This window comes from Polyergus mexicanus, unplaced genomic scaffold, assembly GCF_030449975.1.
Source record: "Polyergus mexicanus isolate NDT 795.1 unplaced genomic scaffold, iyPolMexi1.0 SCAF_12, whole genome shotgun sequence".
NCBI classification, from domain to species: Eukaryota; Metazoa; Arthropoda; class Insecta; order Hymenoptera; family Formicidae; genus Polyergus; species Polyergus mexicanus.
Window position 1 is genome coordinate 2,506,820 of NW_027223332.1, and position 21,612 is coordinate 2,528,431.

Here is a 21,612-nt window from a genome sequence, read left to right on the forward strand (position 1 = left end):
GAAACTACATCTCGTTAACACTCTTTGTAGATTGAATGTAGTCAATAAAGGCCAGTATATCTGCAATTTTAAGAAATCGTTTTATCCCGGACACATGTACAATATATATATATATATATATATATATATATACATATATTCTAAGTTTATTGTATTTAATTGATCATTTTAGTCAAACGTATGCGAAACATGTAAAATATTTCGTATATGTTGTTTAATAGTAATAAGATGAAAATAATTTGTAAATAAATGATTGGCATGGAAACGGGACCGGGCCAGTAAGTACTTACTTGTACACTGATATTATAGATGATAATAAAAGTTCATTATTTTACCACCTTTTTGTAAAATATTAAATAATATGACCTGTTTAAATGACATGTGCCTTTGATTATTGCATTATAATAATTCCTTTGATTTATGCATTAGCTTTCTTCTACAATAATGGATGGCGACAAATCTCAGAATATTAATTTGTTTCCTGCATTTTTCCAATTTGATTAAAAAATTGTTACAAAATTTGTATAATTTACAAGATTTGTGTTGTAAAATCTAAATATGAAATCCGAATTATGACAGAAAAAAATAGAAGAATAAGTATACTTTCGTTAAATAAATAAATTAAATTGTACAAAACATGTCAGATAAATTATACTTTATTATAACATTATTTTTACGCTAATTGTGAACATTCAGATGTTCGAGTAGCATTGAAGAATTAAAATTTATGATTATTAAATATACATTTACATACACGTCATACACAATTGCCATTGCATTTGCAACACGCTATGACGAAAAGAATATCTTATTTATTCAAATGTTTTATATTTTTATTGTATAATAAATTACTGAAAAAACTGTTGAATTCGAATTTAAAAAAATAGCAAAGATGTATGTAAAATATATCAACATTTTGATATATGATTGTGATATATAAAAGAATTTGTTTTTAAAGGAAATCGTAATAATATTTAAAACAAAAAATTAAAAAAATTCTCTTATAGTGTTTAATTTTATAAAAAGAATGCAACATTGTTTTACAAAATTAATAACATTATTATTAATAATAGTCTTGTTTTATAAAACAAATATGAGGAATTGAGTCTCTCGTCTTGATGTTAAAATATACATGAATTCATCGCAAAAAATACAAGAATACGAGGTCGGGTAGACTGATTTTACGAATGTAATTGTTTAACGTGGCAATGTTAGGTGACAGACGGCCGCACTTTGATATGAATATTCAATGTACGTATGCAAAGAATACTCGATGAGACGGTTTCATAAATACACACATTCGCGTTACCTACGCTGACGTATGTGTCTTTTTCGCAATGTTCTGTTTGACGAACACGTAAATCATGTATTAGTTTCAAGAGAGTACAGAACATTTATATACTTATTTTTTTAGATTATGGAGTATGTCGAAGCCGAGTGGATATTACGTGAGTATATACTCAACAGATAAATTTGATATTTATTTGTCAGACATTATTATAAAAAGAAAATATCATAAGTATATATAAAGTATAAGTAAAATATAATTATGTAAAAATATAAAATAACAAAATCAGTCTTTTAATTATGTCATTTTTTTTCAATGATATATACGTGAATATAATTGGCACAACGGATAAATTATCGCCATTTTTTTAATATGCAATATCTAATAAATCGCGAACGAAATGTAACAAATAAGATAAGTATATTTCTTACAAAGGATATATTTGTGAAATGCTGAGTTTATCACGATAATTAACTCAATGATTGGATTTGGGAACAGGATGACTCGGGGTGAAAACTTCATAATCAACTACCGAGAAGTGATAATCTCCCATGAGTAGCTGATTAGACGCGTGATCCCCCTCGTAACTATGCGGAAGATTGCTATAGCTCTCCTTGTTGACATTGCAGTTGCTCGATATAAGCAGATCGGCTCCGGCACCAAAGATCGGTCCTATACTGTAATGTGTAATATAGATTAAATAAAATTAATTTATATAAATTTAACGACCATAAAAATTTTCTACGAAAATCGTGGACTTTTACTCGGGATGATAGCAGATTGCGAACGATTTCTTCACAATATCGAATTTTGTCGGCGGTACGTCTTGATTATTCGTCAATGTGAACAGGAAACTCTTTTCCGAAGCAATATATTGCGCCTTCGAGTTAGTTTTACCCCACGGAACATCGCTAAATCCTCCGCATATTTCGCCGCGTACTCCCTAAAATATAATAGAAGATACTTTTTGTAGTAGATACAGAAAACTTGAAATAAAAATAATTATACCCACCAGCACTATCACATATGTTGGACAAACGTTATCACAGTGTCGATGGAAAGACGCAGCGGAATAGCCGTGAGTGGATGCTCTAGAAGCAGTGATTTGTGAATCATGATTGTATAATTTGATATACACATAGCACATATCTCGCATATGATAAAACTTTTATAAAAAAAGATCTGCATTTTATCCATAGATTATACAATAAAATTATGTAAACAGATGTAAACAATATTTAAAACATTGTAAATGATGTTTAAATATTGTTCAATAATTTTGTAATTATATATAAATATATACTTGGTTTGCAACTGCAATACGATGATTTTGTTGAACTATTTAATTCATCGTTAATTATAATGAATTAAATAGTTTAACAAAATAATCTTTTGCATAAGGATTTTATTTTTATCTCTTTAAGTGTTTTGGTTGATGAATCAATGATTTTCTCAACAATATTTCTTTTCAAATATTTCTTACATGATATACTCTTGAAACTTACCGGTAGACTAATCGCCAACTCTGTTTAGAGATTCCGTACCACTGATTCAAGAGTCGTTGGAAACCCACTTTGTCTCTGGAAAGGATCTGCGAGCTCGGAAAAAGGAACGGACTCACTCGCGGATGCAGCCGTTTGTCAGAACAAATCTCCGAATACTTGTTCGGTAGAGCTGCATACCTATACCTAAAGCGAAACGTCGAGATCGAAGGCGATACCACCAAACGGTGAATGCCGCCCCGTTAGATCATACCTTAAAAATTTCGAGCCGCTCGATCGATCGGGATTGAAAAATTCGTACCTCTCCAACGACATTTCTATCGGCACCGCTCCGGTCGGCTCAACCTCTTCTGCAAACACTTGGCTGTCTATCAGCAACAATCTTACATGATTTATCACACCAGACAAATGTTGACACACCCTTAAACGCTCCTCCTCAGTCCAGTGTTGCGTAGGTTGTGTCACCCCAGCCTGAAAGAATAAAACAGTTAAGAAGCATATCCTTAAATTGCTATGATAAATTTGAAGCATATCAAGTAATTAAATAGAGCAAAATAAACAGACCTGATATTTTGCCCAATTGAGAACAGCCCGCCATACATCTTCTTCTTCCAAACCAAGATAGTCTGATGATATCAATTTTACCAAGGCATCCTTTGGAAGATTGCAAAATGCTGTCGTCTTTACAGTGTCCACGGCGTTTTCCCCAATAAAAGCAAAACATTTCTCGATAAAAGATGAACATGCAGTTTTTCCACCTGAAACAAATAAATAATTTTTATCTGTAAAATCGTTTTTGTAAATATTACTTAAAATTAAATAGTTTGAAAATGATTTTTTTTTTTTAATAATTACAAAGAGAAACAGATATTTATTTGAAAATTACAAGAAATATTTCTTAAAATATAATATATATATATAATTAAAAAGATTTTTTATAAACAAATAAATCACAAACATCTCACCTTTTATAATTTCTTGAGAAATATACATATTTATTCTTTAGTAAACTTTTCTTATATCGATTTCTTTAGTCTTTTTCAATCATATAATTCTGATTATATATATTTAAATATTATTTTCCTATACACAACTATATTTCTTTATTTTTGTTTCCTGCTATACAGATTATGAATTTCTTAATAAATATCTAGTTTAGGTAAAAATAAATAGAGAAATTTTTTTAAAAATATGAAATTATTTAATTATTGCATATATATATATATATATATATATTCTATTTATTTTTTATAAATTCACACAATACACATTCAGCGTGAGTTTCCACAAAAACTGTCATACAAAATATAATCCTACATTGTTTGTACCGCTAATAAACACTAGCAATGCACGATAATATATTGCAAAAAATATTTCTTCAAATTTAAATTTGAACTAAAATTTATATTAGACAAATTGGATATTCATTGATATAAAATATCGGGTGACTTCATAACAAAATTTGCTCGTATTTCGCATTTATCAGTATTCGTATAGTAGAATTTTGTATCAAGATAACTAAAACTATTACAAATCTCCATCCACGCATTCATCACGCAAATACAATTTTTCTCGCTTAAAGAACCTCAACTTTTACAGTTAAACAATCTTCCTGAGCGCTCTTCTCACAGTCCAAGAAACTCTGAAGAAATCAGTCTGTCAAACTCGCCCGCCAAATTTCCTGCCGGGTTGAGGTTATAGCCTTCCTCTCGTCATTAATTTGCACCGGGATTGGTATTTTGTATTAGCGTGATATTATCGCCCTTCAGCATGATTCGTCCGAGTGGCTTCCTGTTTTTCGTCTTCTGGTGATACTCCTCGGCGTCATCCAGCACCAGGTTCATGTATTCGTCGAAGCCGACGATGTGACCCTCGATCCGCAGATTCACGTTCTCGAACAGCCAGACTTGTACACGCGAACGGTTTTGCAGATAGCGAAATATCAAGTTGATGGGCTGAACCATCACCTTCTGGACTTTCTGCGGTCCCTTGTACGACATTTTTCGTGCAGGTATTTAAAAAAATTACGGATAACGAACGACGTACACGGAATACCTCGCGAACGTCTTTTCGTAGCGTGGGACGCCGACAAATATGGCGATATCTCGTGGCAATGATGCCAACCTGACGACAATGCCGCCACTAGTCACTTTGCCTCGTCCCGATTGGTCAATCGAATAATTCGAAATGTACGTTATATTTCGTAGCGACGTATTATCAATGTACGATAAATTATTGAGATTAATTCTCTATATTTTAAGAGACTATATATTTCTTTTATTTACAACAAATATTTCAAATCTTATTTCTAGTACATACGCGTGTATTTATATATTGAATCGTTCTTTCGACCGTTTCGATATTTCGATATTTCGAGAATCGCGCGCGTCGCGCTCTTCGTTAGATTTCCAGCCGCGGTGAATGTCGGGACGTATCTCGCGACGATAGCAGAGTCGTGTTTATATCGCTCCGTGTTTTTCGCGATTGTTATTCTTTCGAAAAGATTCCCCGCGCGAGATATTATCGCGAATGTTTCGCGTAGTGTGTCGGACGTTCGTCGTGTCATAGATGACGCGTTAAATATCGCCTGCGATCCGTATTACGACTACGATGATCCGCTTTTTTGTTCAGAGGGAACCGCCGCCGTTTCGTACATTTCAAAAGTTTTCTCGCCCAAATGCAGTGTGAACGCGCGACAATCGCCAAGTACGTGCGTAAATTTTTGTTTCTAATTAATATTGTTGACAATAATAAGTTAATGCCGATATAATGTTGTTGAGTTCACATTTGGATACCGTTGCATACGATAATGACCCTTCTACTTTTTTTATGAATAAATAAAAGTATAATATAAGATTCTTTTTCTTGCCTACAAAGAGCATCGGAAATTAAACTTACATCGGTTTTAATTTTTCGTTAATATTATCCCTATCAATAGCTACATTTTTATTCTTAATATTTGAGTAGTAATAAATTAATAAAATTGAATGTTGATGTTTTCTGATTTTACAGTGCATCCTGCACATCGACACAAAAGATGCTATTAAAATATTTTACATTTAATAAAATATTTAATAAATTATTTAAATCGAATATATAAATTAGATGTTATTTCAATTGAGTAGCTTTATTTGAACAATATGTTAAGACATGATAATGAGAGAGAGATTTTTATCGTATTTCATTAAAGATTAAAATAATATAGTTTTTTATTATCTATTTTTTATTATTTTAATGTAATATTTTTATACAAAATAATGCATTATTACAATATATATATTCAAAATAATTTTCGAATTACCTTGTTATATAACATTATATCAACACGATAATTCAAAAATTATTTTAAATATATGTTTTGTAATAATGCATTATCTTGTATAAAAAATACTATATTAAAGTAATTAAAAAGTATAAAAAATAGATAATGAAAAACCATATTATTTTAATTTTTAACGAAGTACAATAAAAATCTCTCTTTCATTATCGTATTTTAATATATATATATATATAAAATTCTATTTAGTATAATGTGTGTATTAAATTTGTATATACATATATTTCACGTTTTATATTTTATTTCTAGGAAAGATGGGGATCGAGAAAACATCTGTATCGTGCTGCCGAGAACGTATATACGGTGAAACATGGTATCGATAAAAGAGAAATCTTCGTTTGGTACCGTGAGTAAAATCTTTCTATATTTTTTTCATATATATGTACGTTATATAATAATTGCAATTGCAGAATCAAAAGTTGTCAGAGTGTCTAATTTGCGGCATGCACTACGCAAATTGTGAGAAATTATTAATATATATAATTAAATAAATACCTGGAACTCGTTCCTGAGCCTCCAAAGCGGCGGTTAAAAGTGCACACGCGTTTCCGGGACTTAAAGTGGCAGATACGTGTTCCTCGCAACTTCTCCAAAGTTCCTCGATACCAAGTTCTTGTGCTAATCCCAGCATCTCGAAAATCCCACTGTCTTGTAATATTATCTACAATCAATTGAGAGGGAATTTATAATTATCCATTTATCATAATCTTCCGCAAATAGGCTTATAAGATTTTTGCACGCAATATCTTATCGTTCAAAATATGTACAGAGATTTAAGAATTTACTTATCCAACATGTGTGTAATAATTAAAATCTAATATTGAATTTTAAGAGATAAAACTTTATCTATCTCACAAGATTAATTACTACTTGAAATAGATACAAAGTACTTTAAAAATTATTGTAACTTTTCTATAAATATAAAAGTATATATAGAAGAATCTTACAAAATATTATGCAATAAATACTAATTTTTTTTTATTTTCTAAATTAGTACCCCAAATAATATTTTGCAGATAATAATATTTATTTAGATTTCCCTCGCGAAATTATCCCCGTAAAAAATACTTCTTTATAATTTTAATTTTTTCAATAATAAGAAAGATTTGAAATATATTTTTAAAAATTAATCATGATAGAGCATCAATGAAATAATGTTATATATATTTATTTATAAAATTTCCATCGATCTTTTACCATTTAAAAATGTTCTCTCATTCGGGGAAAAAAAAAACGACATTGTGCGAGGAAAGTATCGTGTTGAAGAGTGCCGAATGACGAAATGGTATTGCAAAATCACAGAGATCTGATTTGATTGTACGTAGAGAGCTATCAAATTGCATATGATACCTACCATGCCGGTGTAGATGTAACGAATAAACTGGCGAAATGTTTCCGGATGCGCGTGTGGCATTCGAACCGGTGTCGGATTACTGGCTGTGCCGATCCTCTTGGCGGCCGTAAAGTTCTTGCACCTGCGAAATAATTTTTTGAAAACAAACGGTGTCTCTGTGTCGCTCGGCATTTTCATTGTGCTTTGCGCAATCTGTTATCCTGACGCGTTCTCTTAGAATAAACAAGCGCCTCTCCACCGCTTCCCGTATATGCTACTTTTCGTAACGAAAGAGCTTAATTAACTTCGTCACGAAGCTGTAGAGACACACGAAACCGAGATACAGCGACAGAGACACAGTGCTCTTCCTATCTTTAGAAATTAATGACAATCTTCAGAAGCACCCACGTATCTCTGTTTCCATTACATTGGAAACGAGATAGTGAAGGCAGAATGAAAATACACGGATTGAGAGGATATCCCATCTAAACCTTCTCCTTTGTATAACTTATTAATTGTTCGATCTACTCTTTGAATCATACTATAAATTGTACCATCGATGTAATGAACGCGAAAATATGCTTGCAGAGGTTTAAAATAGATCGATAAACTTTAACAGCGTAATAAAAGAGTTGTTGCTTTGCAAATATTTTTGTTGGTATTTAAAAAACAGTATAGCTTCTCTCTAAATATGTGAATAAGTTGTATTTAATTCTGGCAAATATCGAGTTTCTATTTTGTTATCATCTCCGAGTGAACGCGCGCCTAGCAATATTTCAAATATTGACAGTGAGTTTATATAAAATTCTGATACGCAATGCAAAGCCGAACCTTTCACATACGTCGCTATTCTATTCGACAAACAGCATAATATCGTATAGAATAGGTAGATTGAAACTGATATATAATTAAATGAGAAATCGAATAAATGTCATGTCCAGAAAAATACAATCCGACATTCTAGTGGTATTACTATTGTGACCTCCTCGATATATCGAAACGAAATTAAATTTACGAAGTGGAGTGTTTTTCAACAAGGAGAAAGACAAAAAGAAGCGAGATTACGTAGGACAGAGGAGCGTAAATTGATTCGTTTTTTCAATCGACTCAGACAGATACTTTATTTTTATTCCACCTAGTCTTATTTGGCAACGTTAATTAGTTTTGCCAGACAGTTCTCTATAGAAAGAAAAAGAAATTCATGATAATTCATACTTTCAATAACGACTCTCGGAAGTTAAATCTGCTAATAGCTCTTGTATTATTCTGCTTATTCGCTATTCAGCGAGCACTCGTTGCAAGCATTTTCTTTATTAAAGAAAAGATAGCTGACTGTGTAGTATTTTTTTCTTTTCACGGACAACTCTGTAAAATTATACGACTTTAATATTGATTTTAGTACGCGATTTAATACACGTAATAGTGTAGCATATTGCACTCACTGCAATGCATTAGTATTGTTTTATGTAATTTTATTTTTGTTAATGGAAGAAAAAATAATTCTATTGTCATTTGAACGCGATCATATATCAATTTACAATGCAAAGAAATCTTATCTTGCTATTATAGAAACCTCTAATGCGATGAATCTTTTTCTATCTAAATCATATATAAATAATCGTGTATTAATTGAAAGGAAAGAAAGAAGGAAGAATTTAAGACGTCAGGATTGTACAAAGTGCGATTGTAAAGTACACATCAGCACTTTCCATCGAATTAAAAATAATTGTGTCAAAAGGCATGCAGTCTTTGAAATTACACGGCACTCTCTTCAATGAAATCTGTATATTATCACTGCAGTAATTTTATAAGTATAACATTGCAAATAATGAAAATTTGTTGAAGAAATCAGTTAATGATGACGGCTTTTTCAATCACTGATATGTAAAAAAATGCGTCTTAATATTATATATGTCATAAATTCATAGCAATATATTTTATTACAGAAATATATGAGTTTGTCTGATCAAGGATCTTGCGAATTTATATTTGTCGAATAATCACAAAGAAATGTAATATGCATATAATTCTGAATTTAAATATTAGTTATACGAAATCTTATTGTGTGCGCCATAATTACAGTGAAATATAAGACGGAAGAGCAAAGAGTGAATCTTTACTAAAGATCAGTAAAATACTTTACTAATTTCCGATAAAATCTTGTCACTGATTTCGATCAATAACATTTTCACTGATTCAGTTTAAGAGAGCATAGTCGTAAGCGGACGTTAGGAACGTATAAAATATATGAAACGCCTAGATCGTGTGAGGTAAATCGGAGGTAAAGTGGATGAAAAGCGCGAAAATATAGCCAAGCTCTCCGGGGCCTCGGTTAAGCTGAGCGTTTTCCACGGACGTGGCAAAGTTTCGAGCTCTCGACACGAAACTCGAGAGTGTTGACGGTGCGTATGAAATCAAGCAAGGGTGAAATGATGTTTATCCAAATAAACTGGTGTTTTATAAACCACGGTTTTTCCCGAAAATATTATGTAGGAGATTACCTCTCTCACCGCACCGAGATTTCACGAAAAATTTCTTTTCCTACTCGACAAACGAATTATCAATAAATAAACAAATTGCCATTAATTAATTTTCGTAACCAATTCATACAATAATACATTGAGTTTTTATGATAATATTTTTATACGTACGGCATATAGAGCTATTAATATCGTTTGTTATTCCATTATTTAATCAATTATCAGAACTACTACTGTAATTGTAATGTAATAGAGTTATCACAGACGCGATCTTTTTTATTGTTGCAATATATGTAGAAACTCTTACAAAAACTTAACACGATCAAAAAAATTATATTTATACATTCATATATATATATATATATATTTTTTTTTATTGTCGTCTGACTTCAATTTTCCTGCCATTTACATTTGTGCTGTAATACCCTGGAACTCTGTCGAAGGAAAGATTACCTGAGGCCTATTGGGAGGGAACAGTAATACGCTCTTAGAAAATTTTATTTCCGCCTTTTTAGTCAGTACTCATCGCGGACGGGCAAATTCTCGAGTACGCGTCTCTTTATCGCGATTTTCAATGCCGAAGAGCGTCGTAAAGAGCTTGAGCGTGCGGTAGCATTGTCCATTCGTTTCGACTGCGGACATCTGTCACGAACACGCGTAACTTAATTTTCCCAGGTTCGCATTTGTGGATGGTCGAGAGAAAGGGACAGAGAAATAAAAGAGAGATAGAGAGACGATAGAGAAAGAGAGAGAGAGAGAGAGAGAGACAGAGACAGAGAGAGAGAGAGAGAATAATAGCAGAGGGTGGAAATGACGGCGCGATGACAAAGGCCTTGGCGTTACTTTCCGCGCCCAATATTAAAGGGATTCACAGAAATGTCATAATTGACTTTACAATTAGCGCCGTCTTGTCTCACGATGCGCCAACCCTTCGGATAAGTTTACCCTTTCCCTAAATATCAACCGAGTCCTCTCCTTATGAATTCGAGTAAAGGAGAGAAAGAATACGCGTCGGAAGCGATGCAGAGAAAATTCGGAAAAAAAGAGTACTCCTTTCAATCTACCTCTATCTAATTAGAACAGCCGATTCGTTTCGCCGTAACTATCTTCATAAGCCGTAACCCTTCCCTTAATTAAAATTCATTAGTCGCACGAACTTCGGCGCAGAAGAATTCAATAAATCGCTACTTCTTTCGACAATCGTGACTTTCTATTTTTTTTTCTAATAATATTTTTCGTTAAGAACGATCGACTTTATTCTTCGCAGTTTCATCTGTAACTCGTGTTAAAGGAAATCGTTCGTTTTTCGATGTAAACTTTGATTACTTACATTAATATTCCTAATTAGTGATTGCCAAATAATTATTTTCTTATTAAATTAAATAATAATTTTCGTATCGCCATTAAAAATTTGCAAGAGAATGTTCCTGTATATAAATTATTTCATCTTACATTAAGCTAACTCCGCACGATACATATACTCTCATTACAAATATCATAACTGATATTCGCAATGGAAATATATCTGAAGCACATGCATTATAAAATCGCGATATTGACTCTCCCCTGATGATTCATCGCACGCTTGTATAGTATATAAATTCTCCGAGGAAATCTGATTCGTTCGGTCGACAAAATAGCGCGTTGGCATGTTATAATAATTACTATCGACAATTAATGTAATACTCGCAGAGTGCATCATGCTTCTCCATTTATCTAAATGCATGCAGCCTCGTCATTCGAATTGTTGGCGGTATCGATAAATATCGGAAATAACTGCTCAATAGAAATGATATCATTTCTCCTTCGAGAATTTTGCACGAGTAATTCGTCGGGATTTATTACAATAATCTAATAAAATTTCTAATTACCGTAATTACATTGTAATGCTTTGTAATATTTTTGAAAAACGATTTTAAATATTTTTATTTACATATAAATATTTATTATTTATTTATTATTTACTATTTAATTTATTAATTTATTATTTAATTATTAAATTATTTAAGAATATATTTTAAATATTTTTATCAGCGCTTTTCCCGTAATTTAGGAATTTCATTCGCTATTTAATCTAATACATAACTCTCGAGAAATATCATGAGGGAGAGAGAGAGAGAGAGAGAGAGAGAGAGATCTTGTTTTCTTGTTTCTTTTCAAATTAAGAATAGAATTAATGTGTTTTCATAAATAATGGCTCGTTAAGACCGACCTGGCTTGAAGTATTATTCTGTGGGCATAAACTGGGGTCTCGTCTCTCCCTAGTAGAAACACGATATCAGCTGAGTCCTTATCCTCGGAGAGTCGCGCCAGATCTTCCAATAGTCTCGGTACACCAGCCAACCCAGCCTCGCCAGACATCCCGGCAGCACCTGCCGCCGCCGCAACGGCAACGGCCCTAGTACCCATTGTTCCCGTACTTGTCCCTGTATACAGACGATCGTTAATCAAAAGTGAATTAAGTAATATCGACTTGAGTAATTAACAAAACAAATCCTCCACAGCACAAACTTGTCGGCCGCGCTATAAATATTTCCATTACGTTCGCAGATCCCACTTAATTCCCGTATCAAAAGCACAGATATGAATAATTATAATTTATATTTATGTATATGTTTACTTAAAAAACAAATTCAATTGTATCGCGGCTTAAAAAAAAAAAATATTATCAAACAATAGATATGATGAGAAAATAATTAGAAATATATTTAGAATTAAAATCCATATTTTTTAAATTGGTTTCATATTTTCAAAGATATAACCGGAAAACAATTTGCTTTAAAGGGAGCATTAATTTATCATTTGTTTCTTATCGCGTCCACATTGCCGGGAAAATCTCATAACGGAGAACAACGCCAGCAATTTGCGATAATCTGAAATTAATAGGACTGCACGAGAGCGGCAAGAAGATGACAGTTGCACCCGCGCGCGCAAACGGATAGCGCCGCGTCCGGCTGAATTTTTTGCGGATGGTTCGCGACGCGTCGCGGACGTGGAAATTTGTGGATTTTTGGGAAAAAGCGGCAAAACCGATTAAGGTACAATCGGCGCTAATTGCGCTATTAATATTTGATTTGCGCGCGCGTTCGTTGATACGTTCGGTCGATCGCGCCGCGAGGCCGAGAGAGAGAGAGAGAGAGAGAGAGAGAGAGAGAGAGAGAGAGAGAGCTCCGTGTTACCGCGATGCGACGACGCCAATGACGATCGGGTCTCCTGATTCCCATTTAATTAGTCCGGGTTTTGTAGTTTTCGAACGCATCGGACGTCGATTGTATACCGCGACACGAGAGCTCGCAATCAACGGCAGTCATTTACCCTTCCAGCGCACAATGTCCCGTCGTATCGCATTCCGGGCAATGTGATTCGATTAAAATGTCATTGCCAGAGATGCTGTAACGATGCTCCCGTCTCTCATGATTCTATAAAAAATTAATTAACGTTTAGATCGCTTCTGCACACGCGGACAAAAGTTTATGGGGCAATATACGCGTGAAATTGATCGTAGCTGCTTTTCACTACGGGCATTCAAACGTTTAATGGTACACGTTTCTCGTCGGTGTTTCTTTGAGCGTTGATAAGTTTCGATATGCAACGATGTGTCAGACATTATGACGAGTTGACTCGAATTTTACATCCCTATATATGTACTCGTATGATAATTATGCAAATTTTTAATCATAGCAATTCAAAAAAACTTTCTGTACTCGTAAAAAAAATACGTAAATAATAATTTATTAATATAATTTTTGGAGGCTGTTCTTTTTAGAGGATATTTTTTTCAAATATTAATAGAATGCAAAAAATCCAGATATATTATTATTTAATAATACTGTATGTTTTTTTTTTATATTTCATAAATTTGAATAAAATAATTTTATGTATCCTTTGTCTATCAGACATAGATTATGTTATGCGAAATACGTATTATACGTAAATCTTGTTGGCTCCGAGTATAAATTAGACTTTAAAATAATCTATACTTAACTAATTTATATTAATTAAAATAGCTTTAAATAACGAAATAGAGCGATTTATCTGCTACTTCAAGAGAATTTATCTCTATATCATTCTCAATTCCCAGATATTCGAAGAAAGAAGGAGAAACAAAAATTTTACTTATTGTAATACAATATAATTAATCTATTTATGCTTGAAAATGTATTTGGCAGTAATAACACACATAAACACGGTTTTTCAAAATTTCTCTGCACGTTAAATATGTGTCATCACTAATATCGGCGTCGTTAACAGGACACAGTTTCACTCTCTGACAGAATTAATATTTTATAAAAATTATACACAGAATATTAAGATTACGTAACTTTTAATTAGTTCTCCAACAACCATCATAATTGCTGACAAATTCTCAACTGTAACTTTACACGAGTATCATTTGTATCAAATATATTTGGATATGTTTTTGTTTATTTTGAATTTGCAAACTCAAAATATATCACATCATCAGCTTACTAAAAACTCTTTGGTAACGTAAATAAACAAATGGATTCTAATAATAAATCAACAACTATCAGTCAGGTGTTACAATATTATACTTAACAATACAACGGCGACAATATTGATCGATAGGAACGTTGTTTCTTCGTTAGAATTTTCGGAAAATTCAACGACGCGAACGAGGAATCGATGGATCGATTGGACGATGTGCTTACCTTTACGCACGACCGGATCAGCTAGACGTAAGTCGAGAGCAGCAGAGAGAAACCATATAATAGATCACATGGAGATGATAGTCGTACGCGATCTTGCACTGCGTCACTCTTCATCCGTATGGCTGCTGCAGCAGCGTCCTCGGCTTTCGATCGTTTCTGTTTTATTATCGTCGATACAAAGAAAAGCACCGCGAGAGAAAAGATCTACCGGGAAAGGTTTACCGTCTCTAACTCATTTCACGAGAGCTGGACCAGACCCTCGCACTCAACTATGCTGCTTCTCGGCCACTCTCAGCGGTCCGTTGCTCTTTCTCTCTCTCATTCCACCTCCTACCTTCTTCTCAGCTCAGTCGTACCACGGCTGGGACTTATAGGGTTCCTCTTTTCGCTCGTATCCGTCGTGTCTCTGTCTCACGAGACCTGTACTCCCGCAAGATCCTTGCTTTAGGCCCCGTTGTTGCCAGATTGTCCGTGGATCACACGCTCGAAAAGCGTTCATGGTATTACATTCTCGTGAGAGCTACGTCCCTCCACCTCTTCTGGTTTCATTATACCTTTATAATTCATCGTGTACATACACAAATTTATAGCAGTCTTAATGTATTCGAAATTAATACCTATTTGAGAAATTAATCAGAATTCAATTTTTTAATATTAATTAGAGATCAAATTTTCATGTTAATTATATAAAAAAAATAGTATATATGTATATTCTTAATCGTATAAGAGAAATTTGATTCTTATAAAGTTCAGTCAGCAATCTATTTGCAACCGTACTTTATTTATTAAAGTTTTGCGTATCTTCGAGTTTGACATTATATGACAGAAAATCTATAGTTTGAAGCCATTTCGAAAATAACTTTGCATACCTTGGCGGTTTCGCTGAAGCGATCTATACAATGCGGTTCCATTTATTCCCCGAATCAGAAAGACTGCTGCTCACCGCGTTAAAATTTCTTTCGATTTAGAACCAATTGTTGGAAACCACGAGAACGAGTACTGTCGTATGCGTTATAATTATGATTTTAGTATTCTTACTCGATTAATGATATAATTAACATATTTTCTTGTCAATTATTTAAGACAAATGAGCTAGTTTACATTTATAAGAACATTACTGTTTTATAAAAGCGTGTGGGGAAATAATGAAGATAATTACCAAAAGTAAATTCTTAGATCTATTTTAAACGATCTACAATTTGCGAGAAAATTAGGAAATATAATTCTATCGATATGTTTTATACGGTCATATATATATAATACAGAAACATTGAACAAATAAAACACATCTATATGTATTATACAAAATACATATCTACATTATAGATAATATGAGGCACATAAAATTATAAATAGATTTCTGTCTCGAATTGTGTCGTAAATTAAGCTCATCTATAAAATGGGCTTTAAATATATTTAAAAAAAAATCATTACGACACATTTCTATCAGAATATTATATTTTGTAAAAAGGATTCATGCGCGATACACAATAGAGAGATTATTTTTTATTATTGACTAAATAATAAATTAAAAATCTGAGAGTCGATCAAATTTTTAAAATAAAATTGGTAATATCATAGCTGTTTATTCCTTTCCTGATTTTCTCACACGCTTTTCTCAATAGGTTGCTTTCTTCTTCTGCAACTCGGCAGATATTGAAGCGGTCGCATCGTCAGGTATAGTACGTACAACAAATACAAAGTCGGTTGAGGGTATGGAAAACCGGTCTTGTCAGATTGAAAGAAATCATCGATCGACGGTAAAACAGCCTTAAAATTTTCACGATCCTCCATAGATGTCTAACATTGATCATCGATCGCATAGTTAAATCGTGCAATAAATATATATACGGATTATTTTGCGAAATAATTGATTTTACTATCGCTATGCAGTCTGAACAACTGAAATGATATCGGTTATTTGTCAATTATGATATTCTTTGTAGATATATTAATTTTTTTAATTTTTTTTTTTTTATGTTAACATAATATTATTACAAAAAATATATAGTCTAATTATTTGAAATAATAAATAAATAAATTGTTATATATTTAACATAGTTTAAGATCAATTAGATTAATTATTATGTACACAAGGATCATTGCAAAGATTATTCTATTTAGCTTCGCGTTTACTTGGCACTATCGTGTCTCTTGATCGACGAAATTATCGCACAAATAATTCTATCAATACAATTATCGCACAAATGAGGCTCGCCAAATCATCGAGACTGCGATGCGCAGTACCGATAAAGCCTAAATTTTTTTTCTATCGAAACAAAGTCACAGCTGACATGTAATTATCGCGTAATGACCTCCTGGGGCAAAGATCAATGGCAATTGTTCGCATCTCTGCAAAATTTTCCTAGCCGCTAACAAAAGTTACCGCATTATAACTTACTGTGACGACGAGAATTGCACGAGGCACGATAACAGACAAGGTAAAAAGAGATATAAAAACGAGAGAGAGAGACGCAGTCTTGTATAGAATTTTCCCAGAACCGGGGAAAAAAAGAGATCTAACAGACACGGAGAACCATTTTGCATAATAGATTCGGTACTGCTTGCATGTTAGCGCAAATAGAAACGAATTCCTCGGCGAATTCGACGTAACAATCGAATCGGTAATCAAGCCGGCCTCGATAATCGAATCGGACCGGGTACACGTGTAATTGAAATTTCACAGTCGACCAGCGCAAATACCATGGCGCGCAGCCATTCTTCGAAATTACGCCAAATTTCGTTTTGCTTATCGGGGACGTAGATGACACAGGACGAGTTACTCTCACGGGAATTCCAATAGTAAATCTGTTCGATTTAAAGACTAATATGAACTATAAGGGTCAATAACTGGCGTGAAACTGAACTGAAATATTAACCGAAAGGAAACATGGAACGGGAAAATTTGGCGGGGATTGATGATTTACCGCGACATATTTAATTAATTTTCAACTATCTTAGTAATTAAACCTCATACTAAAACTTCTATTAAACTTTTATTATCTTAATAATTAAACCTCATATTAAGACTTCTATTAAACTTTTACTAAGATCAATTCGAAACTAAGTAATGAAGCTTCGCGTATACATTTATTTTACTCTTAAATTTATACTTATTATACTCTTAAATTTAATTCACCAAGAGCCTTTATAACTCTCGATGTTAAGCAATTACTAGTAATTGAGGTAAAGGAAATTCATTAGAAACTTTGTTATTTTGCTAAGGAAAGGGTAATATTGCTGAGACACAGTTCGTGTAGCCGCGATGAAAATAATTTAAAGTACATTGTGACTTGGCGAAAGAATCTTAAGAACAAGGCAAAAGTAGAGAAATCCTAGTGATCGAAACGAAATAAATTGAAACACTGAGTAAATCAAGAAGCCGCGAGTACTCTTGGCAAACGATTAATTACCATAGAGCGGGGTAGACACTCAATTATCGCAACCATTCGCAACGGGGCGCTTTTATTCCCGTAGGCGGAGTCGGTATCGGGGTGTAGCTCAGCAAGAGGATAAGCAACCGACGTGGCCGAGCTTTAACGTAAAAGGAAGAAAACAAAGCGACAGAACGAAGATCCGAAGAAAGCGGGCGACGGCGAGCCGCCCCTCGACCTCGCCGTCGCCTTCTTCGTGCAAATTGACCCCAGCAAAAAGAAAGCTTTTCTCGCAAACTACATGGCTTTCCGCCATCCCCGCGAGCGCGAACTAGCTTTACCACCCACCCTCGATACGTGGCTTTGTTCCGGAAGTCCCGCGAATCCGTGGAGCGTGCGCAACCGGGGAATAATGCGCCAATGTCTCTCGCGATTCTTCAGTAATACCAAGCGACGGTCGTTATTGCCATGGGACCGACCCCGACCGAACCAGCGCCGCGAATCTCGAATAATTTTCTATAGTCCGGAACACCTCGTTTTCAGCGTATTCGCTACGACTGCGGGAATGCCGGGGACGATGAACGCGGGCTTCGATACATTCTCTGCGTAAACGACAGGTGCACGGACATCGGTTAGCGTAAATCACGCTTAATCTTCCGCCTTTATCTACGTTGCGTAGAATGCCGAGAAAATGTTGACACAAGAACGTAAAGAATTAATGGCGTTCGTAAAAAAAAAAGGTGATAAAATCTTTATGAAATTAAGTTTGAAAACCATTTGTATTTAGAAGTTTTGTCATTCCTATTTATACAGTCTTTTTTTGTCTACTATACATCCTATATTACGTGTCGTACATTTAAAAATTGTATGACAATCTTATCTATTATTTTCAAAATAATTATTTTATATATATTTTATATTCTACAAAGATTGCCGGCAATAATAATGCCAATGACATACCAATTTCAAAATTAATTCGCAAGCCCTCCATCCGTGCGTTTTATTCGTCTTACATCCGGTACCGCAGCATCCTCTTTTTTTTCTCCCTCTCTCTCTCTTTCTCTCTCATGGTTATTATTTCGACGTAAACACAAAACTTGCATCCCGGAAGAAAGATATGCGACGAAGCGACAGCTTTCCGCCAGCGTGTATACACCTGCCGAGAACGTGTGCGCTGGATTTTTTTTCTAAAGACGGAAGACATACAGGGAATGCGTAATACGCCGGACAATGCTCGACATGCTTTCCAGCTACATCACTTACATTCACGCACGGCTCGCATCATTATATTTTCAAGAACGTCCACTTTGTGCCGTTTGCGGGACGCGCTCGGACCGAGCGGCGCACCCCTCGTGGATACGAGAATCTCCGGTTCTCTGACGAAATACACGTCGGAATACACGAGAGCGTATCACGGCACGAATTTCGTATCAACGATTAATCAAACTGGAAACTGGTCTCAACTCTCGCGCGCTTCGCGAATGATGACGCATCACCTGCGTTTATGACTTTCAATTAAAATTACGTCTATACATATATAGCGAATATAAGAATTCAATTTATATACGATATCAGATATTTGTTTGGTGTTAAAAAAAGCGCGCGAAGATCGTAACTTTACAAAACAAAAAAAAAAAATACCATAGATGACAAAGATCGAATATCTGTTCAGAAAAATACGTTACAATCATCTTTTAATTTCACGTGAGGTGTTCGGCGGAATGGCGACGCAATTGACTAAATTTCGTATGCACGCGCGAAAATTACGTGTGTTACGCGATATGAGAGAGACTCGTCCGTGACATACGAACAATAGTCCAGTATGCAAAATAAACGCGGCCGCCGCTGGCTCGACAGCTGAGTGTATCTCGAAAACGGACGAGGCGTTTCGCGCATATAATATTCGGCGACGCTCTATTGTGACCGCTAATGGAGAGTTCGGCGAGAGAAAGAGAGAGAGAGAAAGAGGCGAGGGGGAATAGAGGAGGGATATCGACGTATATTTCCGCTTACCCGTCAACGCGACGGGCATCGCCGGCACCCCTCGCTCTGGACTTGGTTCTAGAGCGTCAGAGCTCTCGGCTCTCATAGAGCTCATGGAGAGTAGAGCACGTTCTGTGTCCCACAGGACACAAGCGCTCACACGCGAATCCACGTCTGTCATGACGATCGCGTTTGACGCCTGGGTTCTATCTCTATCTCCTCTCCCTCCCCCGTACCTCTCGATGCATTCTACCGCGGCCATTATGTACGACTATGAATGGAGTCTGCGTCGAGTACGAGATTCGAATCGGCGGGGCACCCCCGGCCCACACCGTCGACACTTCGCCTCTGTTCGAATCGTCAATGGAGTGGGGACCCGCACCGAGAGGGAACCGACGTTTCTCCACAATGGGAGACCCGCGCGCGGGTCGAAGCTAAGCTTTTTTTCTTCCCGATTCCCGGTGGTTGTCACTTTCATGACTGACACTGACGTCGTACTCCAGCGAAAGGAGATATCGATGCTGGAATTAGAGATAGGAGCGAGAAAAAAGGAAAAAGAAGGCGACCGTGAGCCCGGACTGCGATGCAGATGTGGTGAGTGCTGGGTTCGTATAGTTGGTTTATCGCTAGGACGACCGCCAAATCTCCACGAGACTTTCAGGAGATATCTCTGAGCTCGCGGCAAAGCGGATTACGCTCGTCCGCGATGAAGGATCTTTATAACTGCATTTTTTACTAAAGCGCGCGCATCTTATTGAATTCCGTGACGCACTTTTTATTCTTATACAGAGGTGTCGTATAATCACTAGACATTCGAGAACTACACGTTTTATAAAAGAATTTATCGTGACGTATATGGAATTGTAATGCGTGTAAAAAAAATTATATTGCGTCTAAAAGAAATGTCTAGCTGGTAAGAGATATAGTTACTTGCGTCTTTCGGCCTTTCAATTTTAAAATAATTGTTCCAACGATAACACAATTCAATTTTATAAAGAAATTGCTTTCTTTTGTTTTGTTATCAATACATTTCATATCTTGAATGAACACGCGTCGATTTTCAAACAAACGAATTTGCGCTGGCAATCGAATGGCGAGAGCAACGTAAATTCCATCCGAGGTTGGTGGATTAAATCGTTTGCGCTATTCCACCCTCGAGTTAATCCGATTATTTTCTTTGATTCGCGATTGCTCGCAGGCACGCACACCAGATTACCCTCCGATCATTCTCCGTTTGAGGGCGATTCACGTTGCTCGTGACATCACGGCGGAACGGACGTATATGTACAGTTCTGCTCCGATCTCGAGAAGCAGTTTCGAAATTGCGGGCTGCCGGTGGTTGTTCCGGTTCGTACGCATGCAACTACCGAAACGTACGAGACGATAACGAAGAGAGCGACTTCAGCCCCCCCGCGGCGACCAATTACTCGCAAGGGGTCCGAAGAAATGTCGGAAATTCGCGCGCGCGCGCGCCAACGCTTTGTAACGACAAAATCGTTACTTCGTTTTGACCTTTATATGGCTCCCGTAGCTCTTGTCAAATATGCGGACAATCGTGGGCTCCGCCAGTGGTAGCAAAGCGGTGATTCGCTCTTTACTCCGAGTGCTCGTCGTGTTAAGGGTTTGCCAAGGATCACCTGCTGTG

General features: G+C 35.3%; 3 protein-coding genes across 5 annotated transcripts in view; 1 reads left to right on the top strand and 2 right to left on the bottom strand.

The window, feature by feature from the left end:
* Positions 1-1,580: 1,580 nt before the first annotated feature.
* LOC138938074 (serine-enriched protein) lies at positions 1,581-14,674 on the bottom strand. 2 transcript variants are annotated; one of them, XM_070304817.1, is made up of 10 exons: positions 14,611-14,674; positions 12,153-12,366; positions 7,482-7,602; positions 6,623-6,788; positions 3,355-3,548; positions 3,092-3,261; positions 2,794-2,976; positions 2,301-2,379; positions 2,053-2,231; positions 1,581-1,965 (listed from the first exon to the last, which is right to left on the bottom strand). In XM_070304817.1, exons 2-10 carry the CDS (start codon positions 12,347-12,349, stop codon positions 1,764-1,766), a joined length of 1,491 nt encoding a protein of 496 aa, XP_070160918.1. In that variant the 5' UTR covers positions 12,350-12,366; positions 14,611-14,674; the 3' UTR covers positions 1,581-1,763. The 2 variants fall into 2 exon arrangements, with proteins under 2 accessions (XP_070160918.1, XP_070160917.1); XM_070304816.1 differs by having other exon boundaries at positions 3,044-3,261.
* On the bottom strand, positions 4,061-4,884 carry LOC138938166 (probable small nuclear ribonucleoprotein E). The gene has a single exon (XM_070304958.1). The coding sequence runs from the start codon at positions 4,788-4,790 to the stop codon at positions 4,506-4,508; it is 285 nt and encodes a 94-aa protein (XP_070161059.1). The 5' UTR covers positions 4,791-4,884; the 3' UTR covers positions 4,061-4,505.
* Fz2 (frizzled 2) overlaps positions 5,313-21,612 on the top strand; it is a 102,133-nt gene continuing 85,833 nt past the window's right edge. The window contains exons 1-2 of one of the 2 annotated variants that reach the window (XM_070304806.1): positions 5,313-5,500; positions 6,377-6,473. In XM_070304806.1, the coding sequence (XP_070160907.1) occupies positions 5,468-5,500; positions 6,377-6,473 (130 nt within the window). In that variant the 5' untranslated portion in view covers positions 5,313-5,467. Of the gene's footprint in view, positions 5,501-6,376; positions 6,474-21,612 lie in introns of those variants that run through there. The other variant, XM_070304811.1, reaches the window with a different exon arrangement.